At 42.0% G+C, this 19,755-nt stretch overlaps 1 protein-coding gene across 1 annotated transcript; it reads left to right on the top strand.

The window, feature by feature from the left end:
* The first annotated feature begins 1,063 nt into the window (after positions 1-1,063).
* LOC147881479 (uncharacterized) lies at positions 1,064-4,150 on the top strand. Its single transcript, XM_087369813.1, has 4 exons — positions 1,064-2,686; positions 2,903-3,270; positions 3,370-3,619; positions 3,841-4,150. Exons 1-4 carry the CDS (start codon positions 1,910-1,912, stop codon positions 3,955-3,957), a joined length of 1,512 nt encoding a protein of 503 aa, XP_087225939.1. The 5' UTR covers positions 1,064-1,909; the 3' UTR covers positions 3,958-4,150.
* The last annotated feature ends 15,605 nt before the right edge of the window (positions 4,151-19,755 follow it).

Genomic DNA, 19,755 nt, shown 5'->3' with positions numbered 1-19,755 from the left:
CCAATGCGCACGCGAGGACTCGAACCAGATACTCCCTGCTGCTGGGCTGTCAGCTCTACCAAGCAGCCAACACCTTGGTGGTATGACAACCGTATAACATTAAATATTTAAACAAGAGTTGTCGATCCTCTTGTGAAAGGGGCCACGAATGGCCTCTTCAAATCTTCGCGGACACTCATTTAGGGGGCTTCCCGTGTGCGCAGACGGGTGTGAAACCCCCCTTAGGAGGAGAAATCCCTTTGCTTTTGTGATTGACTAATCCCTAATATATATAGGAAAGTTTTTTTATTTAAAAAAAACACTTCCCAAAGCTGGAATGGATAAACTCAGTTCTATATACATATATATAGAGAGAGAGAAGTTAGAAGGGGCTGGGGGGCTATTATATGACACTTTACACGCAATAAAGGTATAAAAGGAAATGAAACGAAGAGACAAAGCCCGGGCCATACTGATCTTTCTCTATCACAAGGAGAGATGTGGATATGGAGGGCATCTTAGGGACAGACCAGCATCTGAAGCCCCACAAGCCACATTTCTCCAACACTTTGTAGTTTGCACATCAAAGCTATGGCGTCCATCTCTTTCTCTCCTGCTTTGCAGATCCTCATACCTGTGAGCTTGATCTTCCCCACCTCCTCTTCTTCCTCGTACCTTGAAAACGTTAGCATCCACCCCCCTTCCTTAGAATTCGCTTCCACCGCCCTCCTTTGCACCTGCATTCCAGCTTGCTCGCTATTCATCGCGCACCCACCTCCCCTCCTGCAGCGCTTTCTGCTAGCTATGGCTTTCACAGTTCTTCCTCTCGCATGATGCATCCAGCTTATCGCCCCCCCCGGCTGCCCTCCCCCTTTGATCGCTCGATATTCCTGCAATGAAACCAACAAGCTGCATGCTTATGATGATGATTCTTTGCCTCCAGGAGAGCTTCTCACGCTTCCGCAGCCAGCGGCACAACGTCAACTGCAGCAGCGACGGGCTGCAACTCATCGCAGCGACGGACGAAGTTGAGAACGTTGCCATCAATGGCGGTTGACAGCGTTCCCGGACGATGTAATCACCTTTAAGTCTCGACGGAGACACCCAATGAATTTTTCTGCAATGGCTGTAAGCCGGAGCTCATCTTTGCTACTCGCAAGCTATGTCGCCTCCACGGACAAGGAACCGTCGCCGTACCCTCTATCGACCCACCGAGTCTAGTGCGGATTTCCTCACGAACTGAGGAATTCCCGTGGTTGTTGTTGGACTTAAGGGGGGACAACAATCAAACGCAAATCTCGCCGGTTGGGGAGGAAGCGACGGACTTCTGGTTACTCACGGAAGGCTAAATGGATCCGACCAGGATTCCCGAACGATAGTTTGCAAATCTGGATAACCAACCTTGTGTTCGTTTTCTCCTTGTGAGTGCGCTTAGTCTTGAGTTCGTTTTCCTGGTCTGATTCTGTCGTTCGCGGTGCGGCGTAGACTATTGAAGTGCTGGCTTGCGAAGCAGCGAGGTAGCTCTTGCTGTCCTGCGCTTGGACATAATAAGCCATCGACGTACAAGGTTTTAGACCTGCAACGACGGCGAGAAGATGACGATTCCAGCTAATTCTGCTGCAGCAATGCCTGCAACCTCCACTCGCCTGTTGCTGCCCTTCACCTACCTGATTCTCACGATATCTTCGCTGCTGCTCTCCTGTTCCGTCTCTCACATTCCCCCCCAAGTTCCTTTTGCCCCGCGAGCTTTCTACCCCTTATGATCGGATGATCATTTTGCAAATCTTTGCACCCCGTGATCTCTTTCCTTATTCCGCAATCCTCCTCCCGATGCCGATCTAGCTTTACCTCGCCCCCCAATGACCCCACTCCTTCCGCTTCCCGTCCACTGCACTCGCGATTCGCGTCGGATTTAAGCTTGCGACCCTATATGGCCAATCCTCTCTCTCGTGCTCCCAATAGGCCCAAAGATGCCGAGATCCTGCTATCCAGCTTCACGCATGTCGCCTTGCAGGTGGATGCGCAGAGAAGGCTCCTGAGATCGGAGAGAGCGAGGTCTAGACGAGGTAAGAAAGGGCAAAAGAAGCAGCCGCAAAGAGGGCTCGGGGTTGCCCAACTCGAGAAGATACGGTTAGAAGAGCAAAGGGCGGCCATTCGGGAAGCTCAGCTCCTTGCGCTTCATCGCCATCACGCCCAGGGGCAAGCAGTATATCCGCATCACGCCATTGCACCCCTGGAAGCTGAAAATTGTGGGCTTTTGTCTCAGCCCCACTATTCGAGATCACCATTTGTTAGCTTTCCTTCGGTAGAAGGAAACGTAGCATTCGAGCCGGCCCGTCAGCGAATTGATACTCCATGCAACGACGTCAAGGCGGGTGTGTCGGAAGCCTACAGGCCTCTTCCTCCTTCCGAGTCCGCCGGGGCCTGGTCACGGAAGGGCACTTCCCAACAAGAGGCTTACAAACGTGAGCACCTGGGAATGAACAGTGGTCAGCATTCCTGGAATGGAAGTTTTTGCACGGGAAACGCTCGATATGGCCTCAGGACGGAGTGCCTTGGCCCCAGTATCAATGACCATCGCAAGCTGCCGGTGCTGTTCAAAACAGAGAGTGACATTGCCTGCAGCAGGTCGGTGGCGCATTCCGTAATTTCCATCCAGCAACCCGACTGCATAGAGCGTCAAAGCTCGAGCAATCAAGCTGCAGCGGTGTGATTTCTCCTCTCTTCCTCTCGTCCGCTCTCTTGTTTCGGTTTATAGCTGAGTGCGACCTTGATTGGACGTATAAAGCAGCGATGCAACTGGCAAACCGTCGTAGTTATCGCTGTTGCGACCAGGTTGTCTTCGACTCTGTCTATATCCGTGACGGACTAATTAGTTTTAGGAGCGGTGATGTTGAGGTTGTGTTGTGTGCTGCGCTTTCAGGCACGCGTTCCTGCACCATCATCGCTCGACGGAATGATGGAGCTCTCTTCTTTCCAAAGCGTTTGCCAAGACAACATCAGCAGCAGCCACAGCACGACGGCCGCAGCCAGATGTGGCGAGCTGGCGATGGCGAGGATCAAAAGGCGGGCGTGCGCAATAGTTCCGCAAAGGCCATCAGCACCCCTCACGCAGGCCGAGTCAGGAGTATTGACGAGCTTTGCATTGCCAAGCAGTCCAGGCTCGGATGGCACGACAGATTTGGCAGTAGGATGGAAGACCAGGAAAGAAGGAGGAGCAGGACAGGACGACGACGACGACGACGAAGAAGAAGACGACGACGACGACGAAGAAGAACATCGCCTGGACGGGTAAGTGATTTGTTTTGCAATGGTTGCAAGGAACATCGGAAGAACGATTTGGCGTTACATTAGCGGGGCAGTTAGCTGAGAATGTGATAAATTTGGTAGGAACGAATTGGCGATGGAATGTGAGGAGCTAGTGTGCGGGCTGTCGTTGAGACCGCCAGGTCACTTAAATTGGCCAAAGCAAGGGGCGCTGAAGAAGAAGAGATGTTTAGCAGAAGGGGGAAGGAAGCCTACTATAAGAAGCAACAGCAGCTTTTTAGCGTTGGGTATCCCAAACTTTAGCTACGTTCAGCAGGACAGAATTGGCGGTCCTCCAGATGAGCTGCCATCCCCATCCCCATCCAATTACACGGTAAGATCGTCTCTTAATTTGTTCCCTTGTTTATCTAACTTCTATCTAAACTTCTCTCTCACACAACCTGGCTCCAAACAACTCACAAAACTTGGGGTTTCAAAATTGGAAGATTTGCACATTTTTGCAACAAATTATGAAATATTGTTTACAAGTGAAAATGAAAATGTTGCAGGTTCATTGTACACTGGCGCTCACCCACTCTCCCTCTTTTTTTGCAGGACGATTCCACGCCCTCCAAATTTACTGCCAATTTCCTACCCTCCTCTTGCCCATTGTTCCCTCCCCCTATCCTCCCTTGGTACGTCGAGCCTCTAGACCTCTCTCTCAAACTTTGACTTCCCCCCTCTCTCCCTCTATCCCTTCAATGGAAATTTGTGACATAGTTTGAATTTGTGACATCATAGTCAACACTTGTCCTTTCATTTTTTGGTTCTCCACAAATGAAGGTTTTCTGGATGTTGCACTTAAAGATGTTCACCTACCTTAAGATATGCATATACCCCTCCTTGCTTCCCCCTTCTAATGATTTCAAGTAACAACTTACTATATTGAACTCTCCCATTAAAAAAAATAGAAGCTATATTGAACTCTCCCATTTAAAAATGCATGCATGTTGGTGGCTTTTATGTTAAGCATAATCTTTTTTAGATTATGAGATTTCAAGTTTCCTTTGATAGTTTACATTAAAAAAAGGGTTTTATGGTGCACACTCGGTTTTATGGTGCACACTCTTGGGTTAAATTGACTTTACACAATTGTTATTAGTACAATAACAAAGTGAATTCAAACATTCAATCACAAGGTTAGATATCCTCATATAGACTAAACACAAGAGGTTGCAATCCCACCATACCTTGTTGTTTGCTCCGGTTAGTAGATATCCTTTCAAGTATGTGGTTAGTTGAGTTGATATGTGATATGATGGTTTGGATCTTAGAATTTAAGAAAGAAATTTGTATAGCATAAGCTAAGGTTTTTTTGTCTTTGGGAAGAAGTTTGCTTTTAATGTGTATGGATTGGTAAAAAAATTATAACTTGAACATTAAAATTCATTCGAGCATCATTCAAAAGCCAATATTTTTTATAGTGTGTATAGAAAATTCATGAGACCAAAAAACATCGATTGAAAATCATAGAGTGGGTACACAGTTGCATGTGACCCAAAGGCATTACATCCAAAGCGAAGAAAACAATCTTGCCCAAAAAATGATCACATGTCGATGAATGTGCAAAAGGGAATTCCGAGGAGTACCACCCATGCAAGATTCAAAAAGTCCGCATGAACTGTATCATGCCAGGTGTCCACATGCATTGTAGCCCGTCCTTTGCGAAGCCCAAAGATTGAGTCAAAGAGCCACAAAACAAAACTAAAGAAAGATTGCGCGATCATGATGAGAGGGAAAACACACCGCACCAAAACTATCCAATGTGAACACCCTTATTGGGACAGGAAATCAATGGGATGTAGTTGAAGAGACCATTGTTGTAAATAGGTGTCCGCCCTGTCGGTTCTTTCTTTGGGTGTCATAGACGGGCCAAAGGGATGTTGGGGAGATAGCTCAATGTCGGAAGGGGAAGTATCTGTAGTGGCCTCATCGTCATTAGTGTCATGGTCGACAGGGGGTAAGTTGATAGGGCTACTCATCCAGGTGACCACTGGTGACTTGTTAGGCTAAGATCGAATTACTGGGGTTGGCTGTAGTCTTTCATGTAGGGTCTTATCATTCCATAAAATGTATGCAAGTTTTGTTCCTTGAGACTCCTACACATGACCACCCCTTGGACCGAATGACTCTTGTCCCAACCAACCAACCTATTCACACCTTGTATACATTTTGCAGCGATGCGCCATACCATTTGCAAGTGTAGATGAAACATGTGCCCCCCCTCTCAACTGAGCAAAGGTTAGCAAGACATGAATTCGATAGAAATCGCTCGACACCAAATAGAACACCAAGTTCAATGTCAGCCCCACCAACCTTTATCATGAGACTGAGCTCATACACTTTTGTTGCCACTAGCTCGGTGGACACTACCTTCTGTGGCCTCCCCCTTGGTCTTTTCACACTGTAGAAAGCAAAGAAAAGAAGGAAATGAAGGGGATAACATATTTAATTAAATAATGCTTGTATGTCCCCATGCAAATAAAAATAATGGGTATAAAAAAACGGAACCCCTTCCTTCTGCAACCTGTACTCCCAAATCAGCAGATTCTAAACCACTTGCAAACCAATTGTTTCGAATATGCTGCAAATAGAAAACCTCCAGCTATAATTTTACTTTAGTAGTTGAAGGGGGGACATGCTATTCTAGTCATTGCACAATTTAAACACAGCATACACATCATAGAGACCACATACATATTCAATCATAGGGATGGGGGTGTGTGGGCATATTGTAACTGCAAATCTTCTTGGGACACTCAAAATGAAGATGCAAATACCTATCATCGTCGATCCAATCGTAGGAATCATGTGTTTCGCCTATCAATACACTGCCTTATCTCACAAATGGTTGTTTATGTACACAATATATCTATTGCAATCGCCTATCATCATCAATGCAATCATAGGTATCTCGCCTATCAACATCGCCTTATCTCACAAATTGTTGAATGATCACCCAATTGACATATATGCTACAATGATCACCCACTAGACAAATGTTGGACTCTTGGAGTCTATGAAAGTTGCATAAAATCACCTAATTGAAAGACATTGGACTCACGAGTTTCAAAGGGGGAGATATTTTTTCACAAGCTAGAAATTCAATCTGCCACTCACATTGACTATTTAAGGCCAATCGCAACTTCACTATCGCTATTTCATTGATATATATAGATTTCTATGTATGTCCTTTTGACTTAGCTGGATTGCTATGTAAAACCACTCACCTCTTCTTCAGTTTGGTTGGCTCTTTGTTTGAGATGTCCTTCTCCACGTTTAGGTGAATTTTTTGTTGGAGACAACCTTCTCTACGTCTCTGTGAACCTCTTTGTATGACATCAAGTGCAATGGTTGTTCTCCATTCACATTAGCATGACTATCTCCCTTCGATTTATCAACATCTTTTCCTTCGCAAAGTTTTGTGCCTGGCTCATAAGAGAACAACGGCCTTTGACGAGCAATCTGTCTTCTTTTCCTCTCACCCACTACTCTCTTTATGGGCCCTCTTCTTACTCTAATAGAACCACTTCTTGCCATAACCTTCACCCTCATGGAATGCCAGCATTGCAAAACCACATGGACATGTGAACCTTGCAGTAGCAATCATATACATAGTCAGGGGGCAGATATTTCAAGGGGGATTCAAAGGTGCAATCATTTGCAAACATGGGTGCAGCCGCCACCTCGAGAGAAATGAGCCACCATTCAACCACTTCATTAACCATGAACTTACCCTTGCAAATATTAAGCCACCAATAAACCCTTGGCAACCCATTAGTTTAGGCTGAAAGTTTAATTTGGGAAGACTCCAACTAATACTAATGCGAATTTTGAATTTTTACTCGAAGGGGGGGGACATAGTAAGGAGAGGTCAACCCCCAAAAAGACCTCATTACAAAACTTGACCAATTGAAATGGGCACTCATCTTGAGGCATGCTCAACAAGTAGCAAGGTATTACACCGACAAGGGTCTACCTATATCTAGTAGACATTTCTCAATCAAGGAGTCCTTTTTACTTGTCATCCACCCATGGTAAAGCAAACAAGTTTTCATATGTTTGCTCCACCCATGGTGAAGTAAACAAGTTTTCAGATAGACCAAAATGGAAAATCCTCTATACCCCAACTTGATTCCTTAATGAAAGATCACATGATTCCTTATCAACCAAACAACACTAACCACGGCAACTCAAACATATGGCCAATAGGCCATGAGGGTTGACTGGAAGCATGTCAGATTACTGACCAATTAGGCAAGCCCAAGCCAGCATGAAGCTATGGGTTTTTAAGGGCCTACCAACAAATATAATGCATTTTTCATCTTTGCCCTTCTTCTATGAATAGGAAGGCACAAAGCAACCTTTCAATATCCGTCTAGGGGCAAAGTTTGAAGTTCCATACTGGTGGCACATGCGTCATAGTTGCCACTAGAATATGCTAAATGACTACGATGTGCACCATCTGAGACTTAGCCCATTTTAGTTGCAAAATTTCAACTTGATCTTCTATTTGAATCATTGAAAGCTTTGTCTAACAGATAGTCCTAACCCTAAAGGCACCCCTAGGTAATAGAATACTTCACCCCACGGATCCATGCACTATAAGAGGACCAACCCATGACTTCACCCCATGGATCCATTACATTGCAAGACAATCGACCCTTTATCTACCCTCAACACAAAGATTTTCTTCCAGCTGCAGTCAGATCTTGAGGCTCGGCAAAGCTTGTGTAAAGCGTTTGAAAGATTGTCCACACTAAACTGGCTCGCTTGAGAGAAGGCCATGATATCAATTGCAAAGAGCTATACAGACAACTATTGCCCAGATGGGAAGACCACCCCCTCTATCTAGCCTTCAACACTGCCCACCTGTAGCATATTGATGATTAGAGGGATTGTACAAATTTTGAAGTCTTTGGGGAACTCCTCACCATCATAAATATTTTCCATCTTTCCTCATTTTCCCACAATCTTTTAAAATGACCATCCTTTGAAATTTTGACCATGACCATCCTTTGAAATTTTGGGAATCTTTTCATGATCCATGGATGGATCCTTCCTCTCCATAGTGATTTGAGGTGGAGATGGGACATGTGTTGCATGCCGCTAGCTTGGAAATGTCGAAATGTCGACCAAACCTTCTTGCAAATTCGAACACTTTTCACCAAGAGCCAGGGCCAAGTTTTGCATTTTAGACGGACAATTGATGAAGCGTCCCATTGCCTTATTATGAAGCATGCATTCAAGAATGGACTAAATTTAATTTATTGTAGGATGACCATTCCATTTGGAAGGTTTATTGAAAACAAACTCCAATATATCCAATCCTCCACCCCGCAAAATACAATTCTTTTTAAGTGCCTTCAAGATTCTTGAGGAAGTGGGAATGAGTAAACCTTCCCCAAAGAAGCAGCCAAACGTTCCACATAATTGCCCAAGCAAGCCGAAAGCCTTGTGGAATCCACCTAGACAGTGCATTCATGGAACGAGTGGCTCCATAAAACCACTAGAATAGTTGCACCCAAGAAAAAAAAAAGACCTTCCAATCAAGTCATTACATAAAGCTTCAAAGATGCATTTGATGAGGAAGACCTCTGTATCGAGAAATCTAATTGTGTAGCCACTCGCAAGAATATCACACTCAAAGACCATAAACTATTTCAAATCAATGAGGGGCTCCATCAAACCACTAGAACAACGGCACCCGACAGTTGCACCCAAGAAAAAAAAAGACCTTCCAATCAAGTCATTACATGAAGCTTGAGAGATGCATTTGATGAGGAAGACCTCTTTATCGAGGAATCTAGTTGTTTATCCACTCGCAAGAATATCACACTCAAAGACCATAAAGTATTTCAACTCAATGACAGGCTCCATAAAACCACTAGAACAACAACACCCAAGAAAACAAATGGCCTTCTAATCAAGTCATTATATATAAAGCTTTGGAGAAATCTAGATATGTAGCCACCACGGATGTTTTATCGAAGCTATAATTTTATGTTAATATAAAATCTTGGCAAAATTTTTATCAAGCTAATCTTTTAGTTTCACGATATTGACAAAACATAGTATGATTTTGTATATTTTCTTTTGAATTTCTAAGTAAAATATGTAAATTGTGGCAAAATTTGTAAAAATTTTGCATAAAAGTTTCAAATCTTGGTGAATATTTCAAATTTTAATTCTTATTGGGACATATAAACTTTCGACGCCAATATTCCATATCATTATGAAGGTAGAATTCAAGCATTGTGCTACTACTGTCGACTCAGAGCCAGTTAGAAATCAATTATTGTAAAGATAGAATTCAATCATTAGAAATGCCATGGATAGTTTGCATTATCAAATGCCTTTGTACAAAGTCTCATTGAGTGTAAATTCTCTTGTAAACGTACATTGTAAACGTACAATAGTATAAAGTTACCAGCATAGCTATTGTTGAATAACAAAGAGTCTTCCATGTTCTTATTTATTTAAATGTTTAAATTTGTGCATATTGTGAGTGCCATTGTTCTTTACATTGACGAGTAACTTGACCCATCTACGACAAGCGAGAATCGCTCCACTGGGTCTCTCTCTCTCTCTCTCTGTGTCTCTACACACACACACACACACAAATCTCTCTCTCTCTCTCTCTCTCTCTCTCTCTCTCTCTCTCTCCCTCTCTCTCTCTCTCTCTCTCTTTCTCTAAGACTTACTTAAATATAAATATAAACGTGTGTGTGTGTGTGTGTTTATATAAATAAATAAATTTTATATTATATATATATATAAACCCCTTTCTCTACTTCTCTCTCTATATATATCTCTCTCTCATCTCAATTTCTCTCTCTTACTCTCTACTTACCCCCCCTATCCCTCTCTCCCCCCCTTCTCTCTCTCTCTCTCTCTCTCTCTCTCTCTCTCTCTCTCTCTAAGACTTAAATATAAATATAAATATAAACGTGTGTGTGTGTGTGTTTTTATATAAATAAATAATTATATATGTATATATATATATATAAACCCCTTTCTCTACTTCTCTCTCTCTATATATATATCTCTTTCATCTCAATTTCTCTCTCTTACTCTCTGCTTACCCCCCCCCTCTCCCTCTCCCCCACCCCCCTCTCTCTCTCCTTCCCTCCCTCTGTCTCCCTCTCCCTCCCCCCCCCCCCTCTCTCTCTCTCTCTCTCTCTCTCTCTCTCTCTCTCTCTCACACACACACACACACACACACACACACACACACACGTGTGCGTGCATGCGCACACACACACACACAGCACATGCTCGCATGTGTGTGCACTCTCTCTCTCCCTCTCATGCACATGCTATGGCCCTGCTCTGTCCTCTGTCCTACCCCACATGCTATTGATCTCTCTCTCTCTCTCTCTCTCTCTCTCTCTCTCTCTCTCTTTTTCTCTACCAGCCCCTCTATGAGATAGCGGGCTGTGTCCTAGTGCCCTACCCTACTCTCATCTCGCGTAACGCCCAAAGTGCCACCGTGTCACGGGTTGCATGATGCCATGTCTCTTGTCATGCATTGCCCAATGCACCACATTGGCTGCCAGTCTGCCAGTCTATTGCGGGATTACCATGTGTCCACACCAGTCGTTATTATCAAGACCCATGTGCTCTAAAGTGTGCTACCATGTAGGGGAGATGTGGTGCCACCTCACCCTATAGTGCGCCATGTCATGTGCCTCCTCAGACAGTCTTTGCACTGTGAAGTGCGCTCCTTGCTCACACAGTCTCTAGGATTTCATCCTCTGGAAAAAAGTAAAAGTAAAATGGATTGCTATGACCTTTCATAACATCACTTTTCATAGGTTTTCATCCTCTAGTAAAAGTAATGTGGAGTGCTATGACCTTTCATAGCATATAAAGCTCCTCCAATCATATATTCTTTTAAGCGCGGAGCATACTATACTTTTCTTACAGTCGCCAATTTTCGTCCCACATCTCATTATCAAGTCATTTCCTTATGGACACCAATTTGCCTCCCACATCTCATTATCAAGTCATTTATTCTCTCCATGTCCTTGTGTGTTAGCTCCTTGAGACCATGCTAAAAAACTAATCATATCCTCATGTGTATGTCCAACTTACAAGAATCCAACGTCATTGAAGATTCGATGAGTAACTAGCATCGATCAAAATAAGAATGAGTGAATACATTTTGTTCTCTCAAAAATTATCTGCTTGTATTCTCAAAATTGGTGGTAGATAAACTTTTGTTGCACATTCACTATGAATTTCCTAATGTTGTTGAATTTTGATCCATATTTTCCACAATGAGGCACATGTACTTGTCTAAATGCAAACTAGCTTACTCCTTCCAAAACACATATTTTTGTCTTGCATGCCAAATAAGTCATGATCATACTCCCACTTCCTATAATTCCCTTTCATGTGGACTAGGTGCATTCTCAATTATCCGTTTAAAAGATCATCACAGTCATTGTATTTGGACATTTTCACTCCCAAATAAATTCTGCCAAATAGTATACAAAGTATGAGAAGAAGACATGGGTTGCCCTCTTTCCCTTAGTTTTTTCCCATTAGAGTCAAGTACTTTTCCTAAAGCCCATTAAAAGATGCATTTCAATAACCTCGTCACCATTAGGAAGTTTGTGAGATAAATGGGATTGAGCCAAAACACTCTTCTCTATGAAGTCTTCCAAAATTTCTTGTGCCAACACAGTTGCGCTTCTTGTTTTGTTCTTTCCTGTGTTACCATGAATGCTAAATTTTTCTCCTTCTTTGGCTTTACCAATATGTGCCATGTGATAATCTAGTAATAATGTGATAAGAATTGTTGCAAATCCTCTTGCCATTCACAAGAGGGTTGATCTTTTGTCTTAAACTGTGAAGATAGTGGGAGAGAAGGAAGGAGTCTCACTTGCGGCTTTCTCACATACACAGTGGGGGAATACACACAAAGGTGGAGGCTGAAAACAATTTTTCTCTTCTTAGTTGTGAAAGCCAAAAGAACTCTAGTACAAAGAAATAGAAGAACCCTATATGTGGGTCTCAAAACAAACTCAGCTAACTAAGGTGGCATACTAACTGAGCCACAAACTAGAGTACATAAGGATAGCTGTCATCCAGCTATTATTCATGGGCAGTGTACCAACCGCATCTGCAGCAAGTCGGTGACATAAATGCACAACGGTCACCTTGGCATATCACGAGTGGAGCTCGATATCTCAACACTCCCCCTCGAGCTCAATCTCAATTCCTGCACACCAAGCAGGTCTCTGAACTTGTGCAGCTTCTCTGCACCCAATGCCTTCGTGAATATGTTAGCTACCTGATCCTCTGTGTTGACATAAACTAGATCAATAAGACTTAGTAAAACCTTCTCCCGCACATAGTGATAATGCACCTCAATGTGCTTTGTTCTAGCATGATAAACTGGGTTATTTGCCAAGTGTATACTGCTCATGTTGTCACAATAAATGACAACTGGCCCATCTATAGACTGATGCATATCATAAAGTAGCTTATGCAACCAAGCTACCTCACATGCAACCATCGCTGCACCCTTGTACTTAGCTTGTGTGCTCGACAGGGCAACTGTCGACTGTTTCTTGTTGCTCCAAGTGATTGCAGCACTCCCAAAAGAGAACACATATCCACTGGTAGATCGTCTATCAGAAATACTACCAGTCCAATCAGCATCAGTGTATCCATGCAACTATATCTGAACCCTATTCTCATAAAATAGTCCATACTACAATGTGGACTTCACATACCTGAGCATGCATCTAGCTACATCCAAATGTGGTTTCCTTGGAGCGTGCATAAACTGACTTACCAATCCAACAACATAGCTCAAATCTGGGCTGGTAATAGTCATATAAATCAAACTTCCTACTATGCGTCTGTACATAGTAGGGTCTTCCAGAAGCTCATCTACATCTGCGCTCAGCTTCACATTCTACTCCAAAGAAACTGAAATAGACTTACAGCCTGTCATCCCATATTGGGATAGCATGTCCAATCCATACTGCCTTTGCAAGAGCCGTATCCCACTTGGTGATCTAATCACCTCAATGCCCAAGAAATAACACAGCTCTCTCAAATCCTTCATCTCAAGCTTCTACTTCAATATCATTTTCACATGAAGGATATCTTCATCACTATAACCAGTGATGATCAAATCATCAACATAAATGACAAGCAGCATAATACCTTTCTCTGTTTTTCTCACATAAAGTGAGAAATCTACCTTGGAAATCTAAAAGCCAATAGTGACAAGATACTGTCCTATCTTGTCAAACCATGCTCTAAGTGCTTGCTTCAAGCCATACAAGGCTTTCTTCAACCTGCAAACAAACTCAGGATGAACAGCATGAACATAACCTGGTGGCTGCTTCATAAAGACCTCTTCTTGCAAATCACCATGCAAGAAGGCATTCTTTACATCCATCTGATGTAAAGACCATCCCTTTGATGCAGCCATAGCAATGACTGCTCTTACGGTTGCCATCCTTGCAACCAGAGTGAATGTTTCTTCATAATCAATGCCATATTTCTATGCATATGCCTTGACAACTTATCTTGCCTTGTATCTGTTCACAGAACCATGATCTGCATTGTGCTTCACCTTATAAACCCACTTACAGCCAATTGCATTCTTGTCTTTAGGCAAAGGCACCAATTCCCATGTAGCATTTGCTTCCAAGGCATCCATTTCTTCATCCATGGCTTTCTCCCATTTTTCTTCTCCCATGGCTTGCTCAAAAGAAGTGGGTTCTGGTTCTTGTATCACTTTGACCATATAGGCATAGTGAATGGCTATAAATCCATCATATTTCAGCCTTCCACAGGATACTTAGCTCTGGTAGACTTGTGCAAAATAGGCTCACTTCCAGGTGCTCTCAAAACATCCGTAGTCTTCCTTACTCCAGGTGTAACAACACAAGCAATACCCAACTCATCATCAATGCTCTGTTCTAAGCCATTGGATTTACCATCCACATAAGAGTGACCTACATTCACATCAAACATGGGCTGATCTACCTTCTCTTTTCCTTTTCATGATACCTGCATATCACTATCTGCATTGCTTTGAGGAGATTCTCATGATCTCAATCTTCTTGTCCATGGTGAAGTATGTGAACCACTGCTAGAGGACACTAAAAGTATGTGAACCACTGCTAGAGGACACTACAGGTCCACTAATATTTTGTGATTACTATTGTGAAGTCTGTGCAGCATTACCATTTTGTGCATCTACATCATCAATCACATTTATTGGTTTATACCAGTTGCTTATCTCATCAAAAACAACATCTCTACTCATTGTAAACTTACGAGTAGAAGGGTTATTGCATCTATACCCTTTCTGCTACAGAGAATTACCAATAAAGATGCACTTCTCAGCTTTTGGATCCAACTTGGACCTCAACTCATCTGGCACATGAACATAGGCAATGCAACCAAAAATTTTCAAATGAGAAATATCTGGTTTCCTACCAGTATACATCTCCTCTGGCGTCATGTCATGTATTGCTGCAGTGGGAGTCCTGTTCATTATGTAAACTACTGTAGCAACTGCTTCAACCCAATAATAATCTGGTAGGTCTTTTTCATTTAGCATGGCCCGAGATACCTGTCCAATATGCCTATTTTTCCTTTCTACAAGTCCATTTTGCTGTGAGGTATGACTGCATGAATATTGTTGCTTTATGCGATGCTCCTGCAGAAACCTTGCAAACTCATTTGAGAGGTACTCTCCCCCTCCATCTGACCTTAGGCATTTTATTTGTAGGCCTATTTCTTTTTCAACCATAGCTTTAAAATCTTTGAAATACCCAAACACTTCACTTTTCTTTTTCATAAAATACACCTAAACTTTTCTGCTGTAGTCATCAATAAAAGTGAAAATAATGATAGCCTCCAATGGATGTAGCTTTAGTAGTCCACAGATCAGAGTGGATTAATTCCAATGGCTTCTTACTCTCTTAAACATGTCTAGGAAATGGTTTCCTTGCCTGTTTTCCAAATTGACAGGCTTCACATACCTTATGCATTTCTACAACCTTGAATTTAGGCAATCCTGCTCCTGCATTAATTTAAGTCACTGTAGATTAACATGACCAATGCATTTATGCCAGATATCAATATCTGCAACTACACCGGTCCCATGTGCAAACATTGCTGCACTCAATTCAAGCATGTCCGCATCCAACGTAAACATCTTGCCCTTCTTCTTTCCTTTTGCTATCAAGCGACCGTTATTTTTCATATCCTCAACAAAGGATCCATGAGGATTAAATCTGACCTGCAAGCCCTGCTCAACCGTTTGACCAATAGAAACCAAGTTCTTGGTGATATTCGGGACATGAAATACATGAGACAGGTATTTCTTTTTCCCATCCTGCATAAACAAAGGAATTTTACCAATCTGCACAATAGGATGTGCAATATCATCACCAATCTCCGCAAATCTTGGTCTTTCCATTTCCCTTGCATCCTGCATCCATTCTGCATGACCTGTCATGTGGTTTGATGCACCTGAGTCAACATACCACACATCATTTCTTTCTTCTACACTTGTCACAGAAATGGTCATGTGCTGCACCATAAACAGATGCTTATTTTTGTCATCACCCTATCTACTAGAAGATGCATAATTCACTTGCTGTAATTTTCCATTCATGATGTCATTCTGCTTTTTATAGCAATCTTTAGCCATATGACCCATTTTACCACAGTAGTAGCATTCAATATTGCTGTTTGCATTTTGGCCTCTTTGCCATCCACCATGACCTCTTTGGCTCCCCCTGCCTCTAGAGTTACCACGTCCTCCTCCATAGGACTGGTTTTCTTGAGTTTGTTGCATATTCGAATTTCTACCATGGCCTCCAGATCGGCCTGCTCTACCTCTACCTCTACCTCTTCTAGCATTTGAGTAGAAGACAGTTTCTTTTGAAGTTTCTCCTGAAGAAGATGCACCACCATTTCTCTGCTCTTCAGAAATTAGAAGAGCAAACAACTCCTCAAAATCAAGAAATTTTTCGCCGATGGCAATGGATGTCTGGAAGTGTGCATAATCCTTTCCTAGACCATTCAAAGTCAGAGAAACTAAGTCATCATCTTCCACTGGCGACCCAATGGAAGTAAGTGCATTTGCAATTCTCTTCACCTTCATGTGGTAGTCATTGATGCTCATATTTTCTCTCTGCACATTTTGCAACTCCTGCTTGAGCTGCATTTTCCTGGCTTGCGTATTTGTGTTGTACATTTTTACCAAGGTATCCCATGCCTCCTTTGGCATACTTGCATCCTGAACATGCACAATCATAGAATCTGAAATACTGATAGACATCCAATACATAACTTTTCTAGCTCTCTCATGCCATCCTTTAAATGCCTGCATTTCCTATTGATTGGGAACATTTGGAAGAACTGGTTCTTCTTCATTTCTTGTAATGAACTCCTAATAGCCTTTTCCCATAAGGAAATTCGTCATTCTAAACTTCCATGCTTGGAAGTTGTTCTTGTCAAGCTTTTCAGTGACAATCTGTGAAAGAGAATCAGACACCATTACTGAACATGGCAAAATATTCTGTCACTGCAAAAAACATAGCTTTTGCCTCACAAGCGCAAATCTGCAAACTGATGAAAGTGGTATTTGACCACACAGTCACTTCCTAGTGACGATTTTGCATGAACAGGCAATAAGGATGATTTTGTAACTCCCAATATCTCTACACATAGGCATACGATGCAATTTCTATGGCAACTTTTCATCGACCTGTAGAGCAGTGGTCACACAACAAAAACAAGGCCTTTTTCTCAGTGCTTGTGGCGAACTTCTGCCTCCAAAACGGACCTCGAAATGGCCCCTTCTTGCATATACTACCCTCTTGCAGCATCGCAAAGGGCATCTCAATCTAAGACAGTGCACTCTTGCACCTTCCGGCTATGCTACCTGCATAGATTTGCTCCCAAACTCAAAAAAGGAAAGCAACACTGGTCCTCTTACCAGGACACCGTGAGCTTGTGGCTTTCTCACATACACAATGGGGGAATACACACAAAGGTGGAGGCTGAAAATAGTTTTCCTCTTCTTAGTTGTGAAAGCCAAAAGAACTCTAGTACAAAGAAATAGAAGAACCCTATATGTGGGTCTCAAACCAAACTCAGCTAACTAAGGTGGCATACTAACTGAGCCACGAACTAGAGTACATAAGGACAGCTATCATCTAGCTATTATTCATGGGCGGTGTACCAACTGCATCTGCAACTAACAAGTTGGTGACATAAATGCACAACTGCCACCCTGGCATATCACGAGTGGAGCTCGATATCTCAACATAAACTTGTCCTTTTCTTGTTGGTTTTAAGAAAGCAAGAGAACTTGTGAGAAGGTATTCATTTCTTGCACTTCATCTTCTATGCCACACATTTTTTCTACATTCTTGGATGTCATGAAAGTCAATGAAGTCCATATATATGCATTTCCACCACTTAATTCCCAATGCATTAACTAGATTCTCTTCATTCATCACTCTTCTTCTCTTTGATTGCTTTTGTGATTTTCTTGGATTTGCTTTTTCCTCATGCATATCTATCTTTGTCTTCTTTCCTTTTGTACATCATCCTGTATTGCATTGTTTTCTTTCTAACAATTGTTTATTACATTGCATAAATGTCATATTTTATCCTTATTGTATTCACAATCAAAGTTGAATACCGAATACTCCAATGATTTCACCATTTCTTTTGATACAATTGTATTAGGACCATTTGCATTAAGTGTTCTTTGAGAGTGTTGAGAACCTTAAAAATAATCTACCCTTGAGAGAACATCACTCATTGACACACCTTGCATGGTTGTTGCAACTCCATAACTTCTTTCACCAAGTTTATTAATCGCATTAGGTCCATTTTCATTAAATGCTCTTTGAGATTGTCAGAACCTTGAAACTTTTCTACCCCTGAGAGAACATCACTCATTGATACACCTTGCATTGTTGTCACAACTCCACAACTTCTTTCACCAAGTTTGTTGATTGTACTAGGGGCATTTTCATTAAATTCTCTTTAAGAGTGCTGAGAACCTTGAAACTTGTCTACCCCTGAGAAAACATCACTCATTGATACACCTTGCATTGTTGTCACAACTCCACAAATTATTTCACTAAGTTTTTCAATTGTATTCAATACTATTTTGAGAGTGTTGAGAAGCTTAAAACTTGTATACCTTAGAGAGAACACCACACATTCACACACCTTGCACAGTTGTTGAAATTGCACAAGTTCTTTCATAAATTATTTCAATTGTACTGTGGCCAATTTCTTTGAATGCTCTTTGAGAGTGTTGAGAATCTTGAAACTTATCTATCCCTGAGAGAACGTCACTCATTGACACAGCTTACATGGTATTTGTAATTCCACATCTTATTTCACCAAGTTTGTCAATATACATGAACTCATCCATGTCTAATGAAACATCTCTAATGAAACCTTTTTCTTTCTCAATGTGCATGAATTCATCCACTCTAGATAAGTCATCAATTTTGAAGCCTTTCAAAACCTCAACGTGAAGTGGTTTTTGCCCTTCCATATTATAGTATATCTATTGAAATCCAAAGGCCTCCTCCTAATCTCCAAAAATTTCATGCTCCATCATTCATAACCTTGCCTACCTCATAGTAGGGATCATCCAAGGAGGTTCTAATATCATTCATACCATCATGAGCGAGTTTCATGCTTCTCATCTTTTTACTGACAACTGCTTCACTTGTTCAAAAATAATAACTTTCCTTGTGCTACATCCTTATTTATAAAGGAATTCACTTTTAAAATATATCCCATGGTAATACTCAATGAGTTGTTATTTGTATTTGTGATGGAGTCTTTTGGATAAGTCTCATCTCTGTTCCATGTGATAAAAACTTTGTTGAATTTTTTATAGGGCATAACATGACAAAGTCTTTCCATATCTCCACATTCAACTTTAGCTCAACATGCGGGCTAAGAATCCTCGATATAATAACTATCACCTTATATTTGCCATCTTCTAAAATGGAAAATGGAATTAAGATTGGTATCATGGATCTTTGCAAATGATACTACTATCTCTTGTAACATAAAATCACATCCATTCCAGAAACAAATTCTGCATCCATCTCTTTTGCGAGCTACGCCAACAATTTTAAAAAACATCACTCTTAATTTAATAATGTATAGGGAGGCAGATGAAATGGCTAGTGGAGGGAGAGGAGAGAGATAGAACACACACACAAAGAAAAGGCAGGGAGAGAGGGCAAAGGAGGAGTCTTGGAGCAATTGTTTTGTGAAGGAGTAGTTGAAAGGTTTTCAAATATAAATTGCTTTTATAGGAGGGAGGGTGCTCGATTCAACAACCGCATGGGTGAGTGAAGAGGCAAGATGTGGTGACATAGGGAGGAGGAGGGGAGGGGGAAACATGTGAGGGGAAGGTGTGGCCATGGGGACATGTGG

This window comes from Dipteris shenzhenensis, chromosome 31 (genome assembly GCF_047967505.1).
Source record: "Dipteris shenzhenensis isolate YYH24624 ecotype China chromosome 31, Dip_SZ_1.0, whole genome shotgun sequence".
Taxonomy (NCBI): domain Eukaryota; kingdom Viridiplantae; phylum Streptophyta; class Polypodiopsida; order Gleicheniales; family Dipteridaceae; genus Dipteris; species Dipteris shenzhenensis.
Note: the sequence above shows the minus strand (reverse complement) of the source record. Positions and strands in the feature narration are given on the sequence as shown.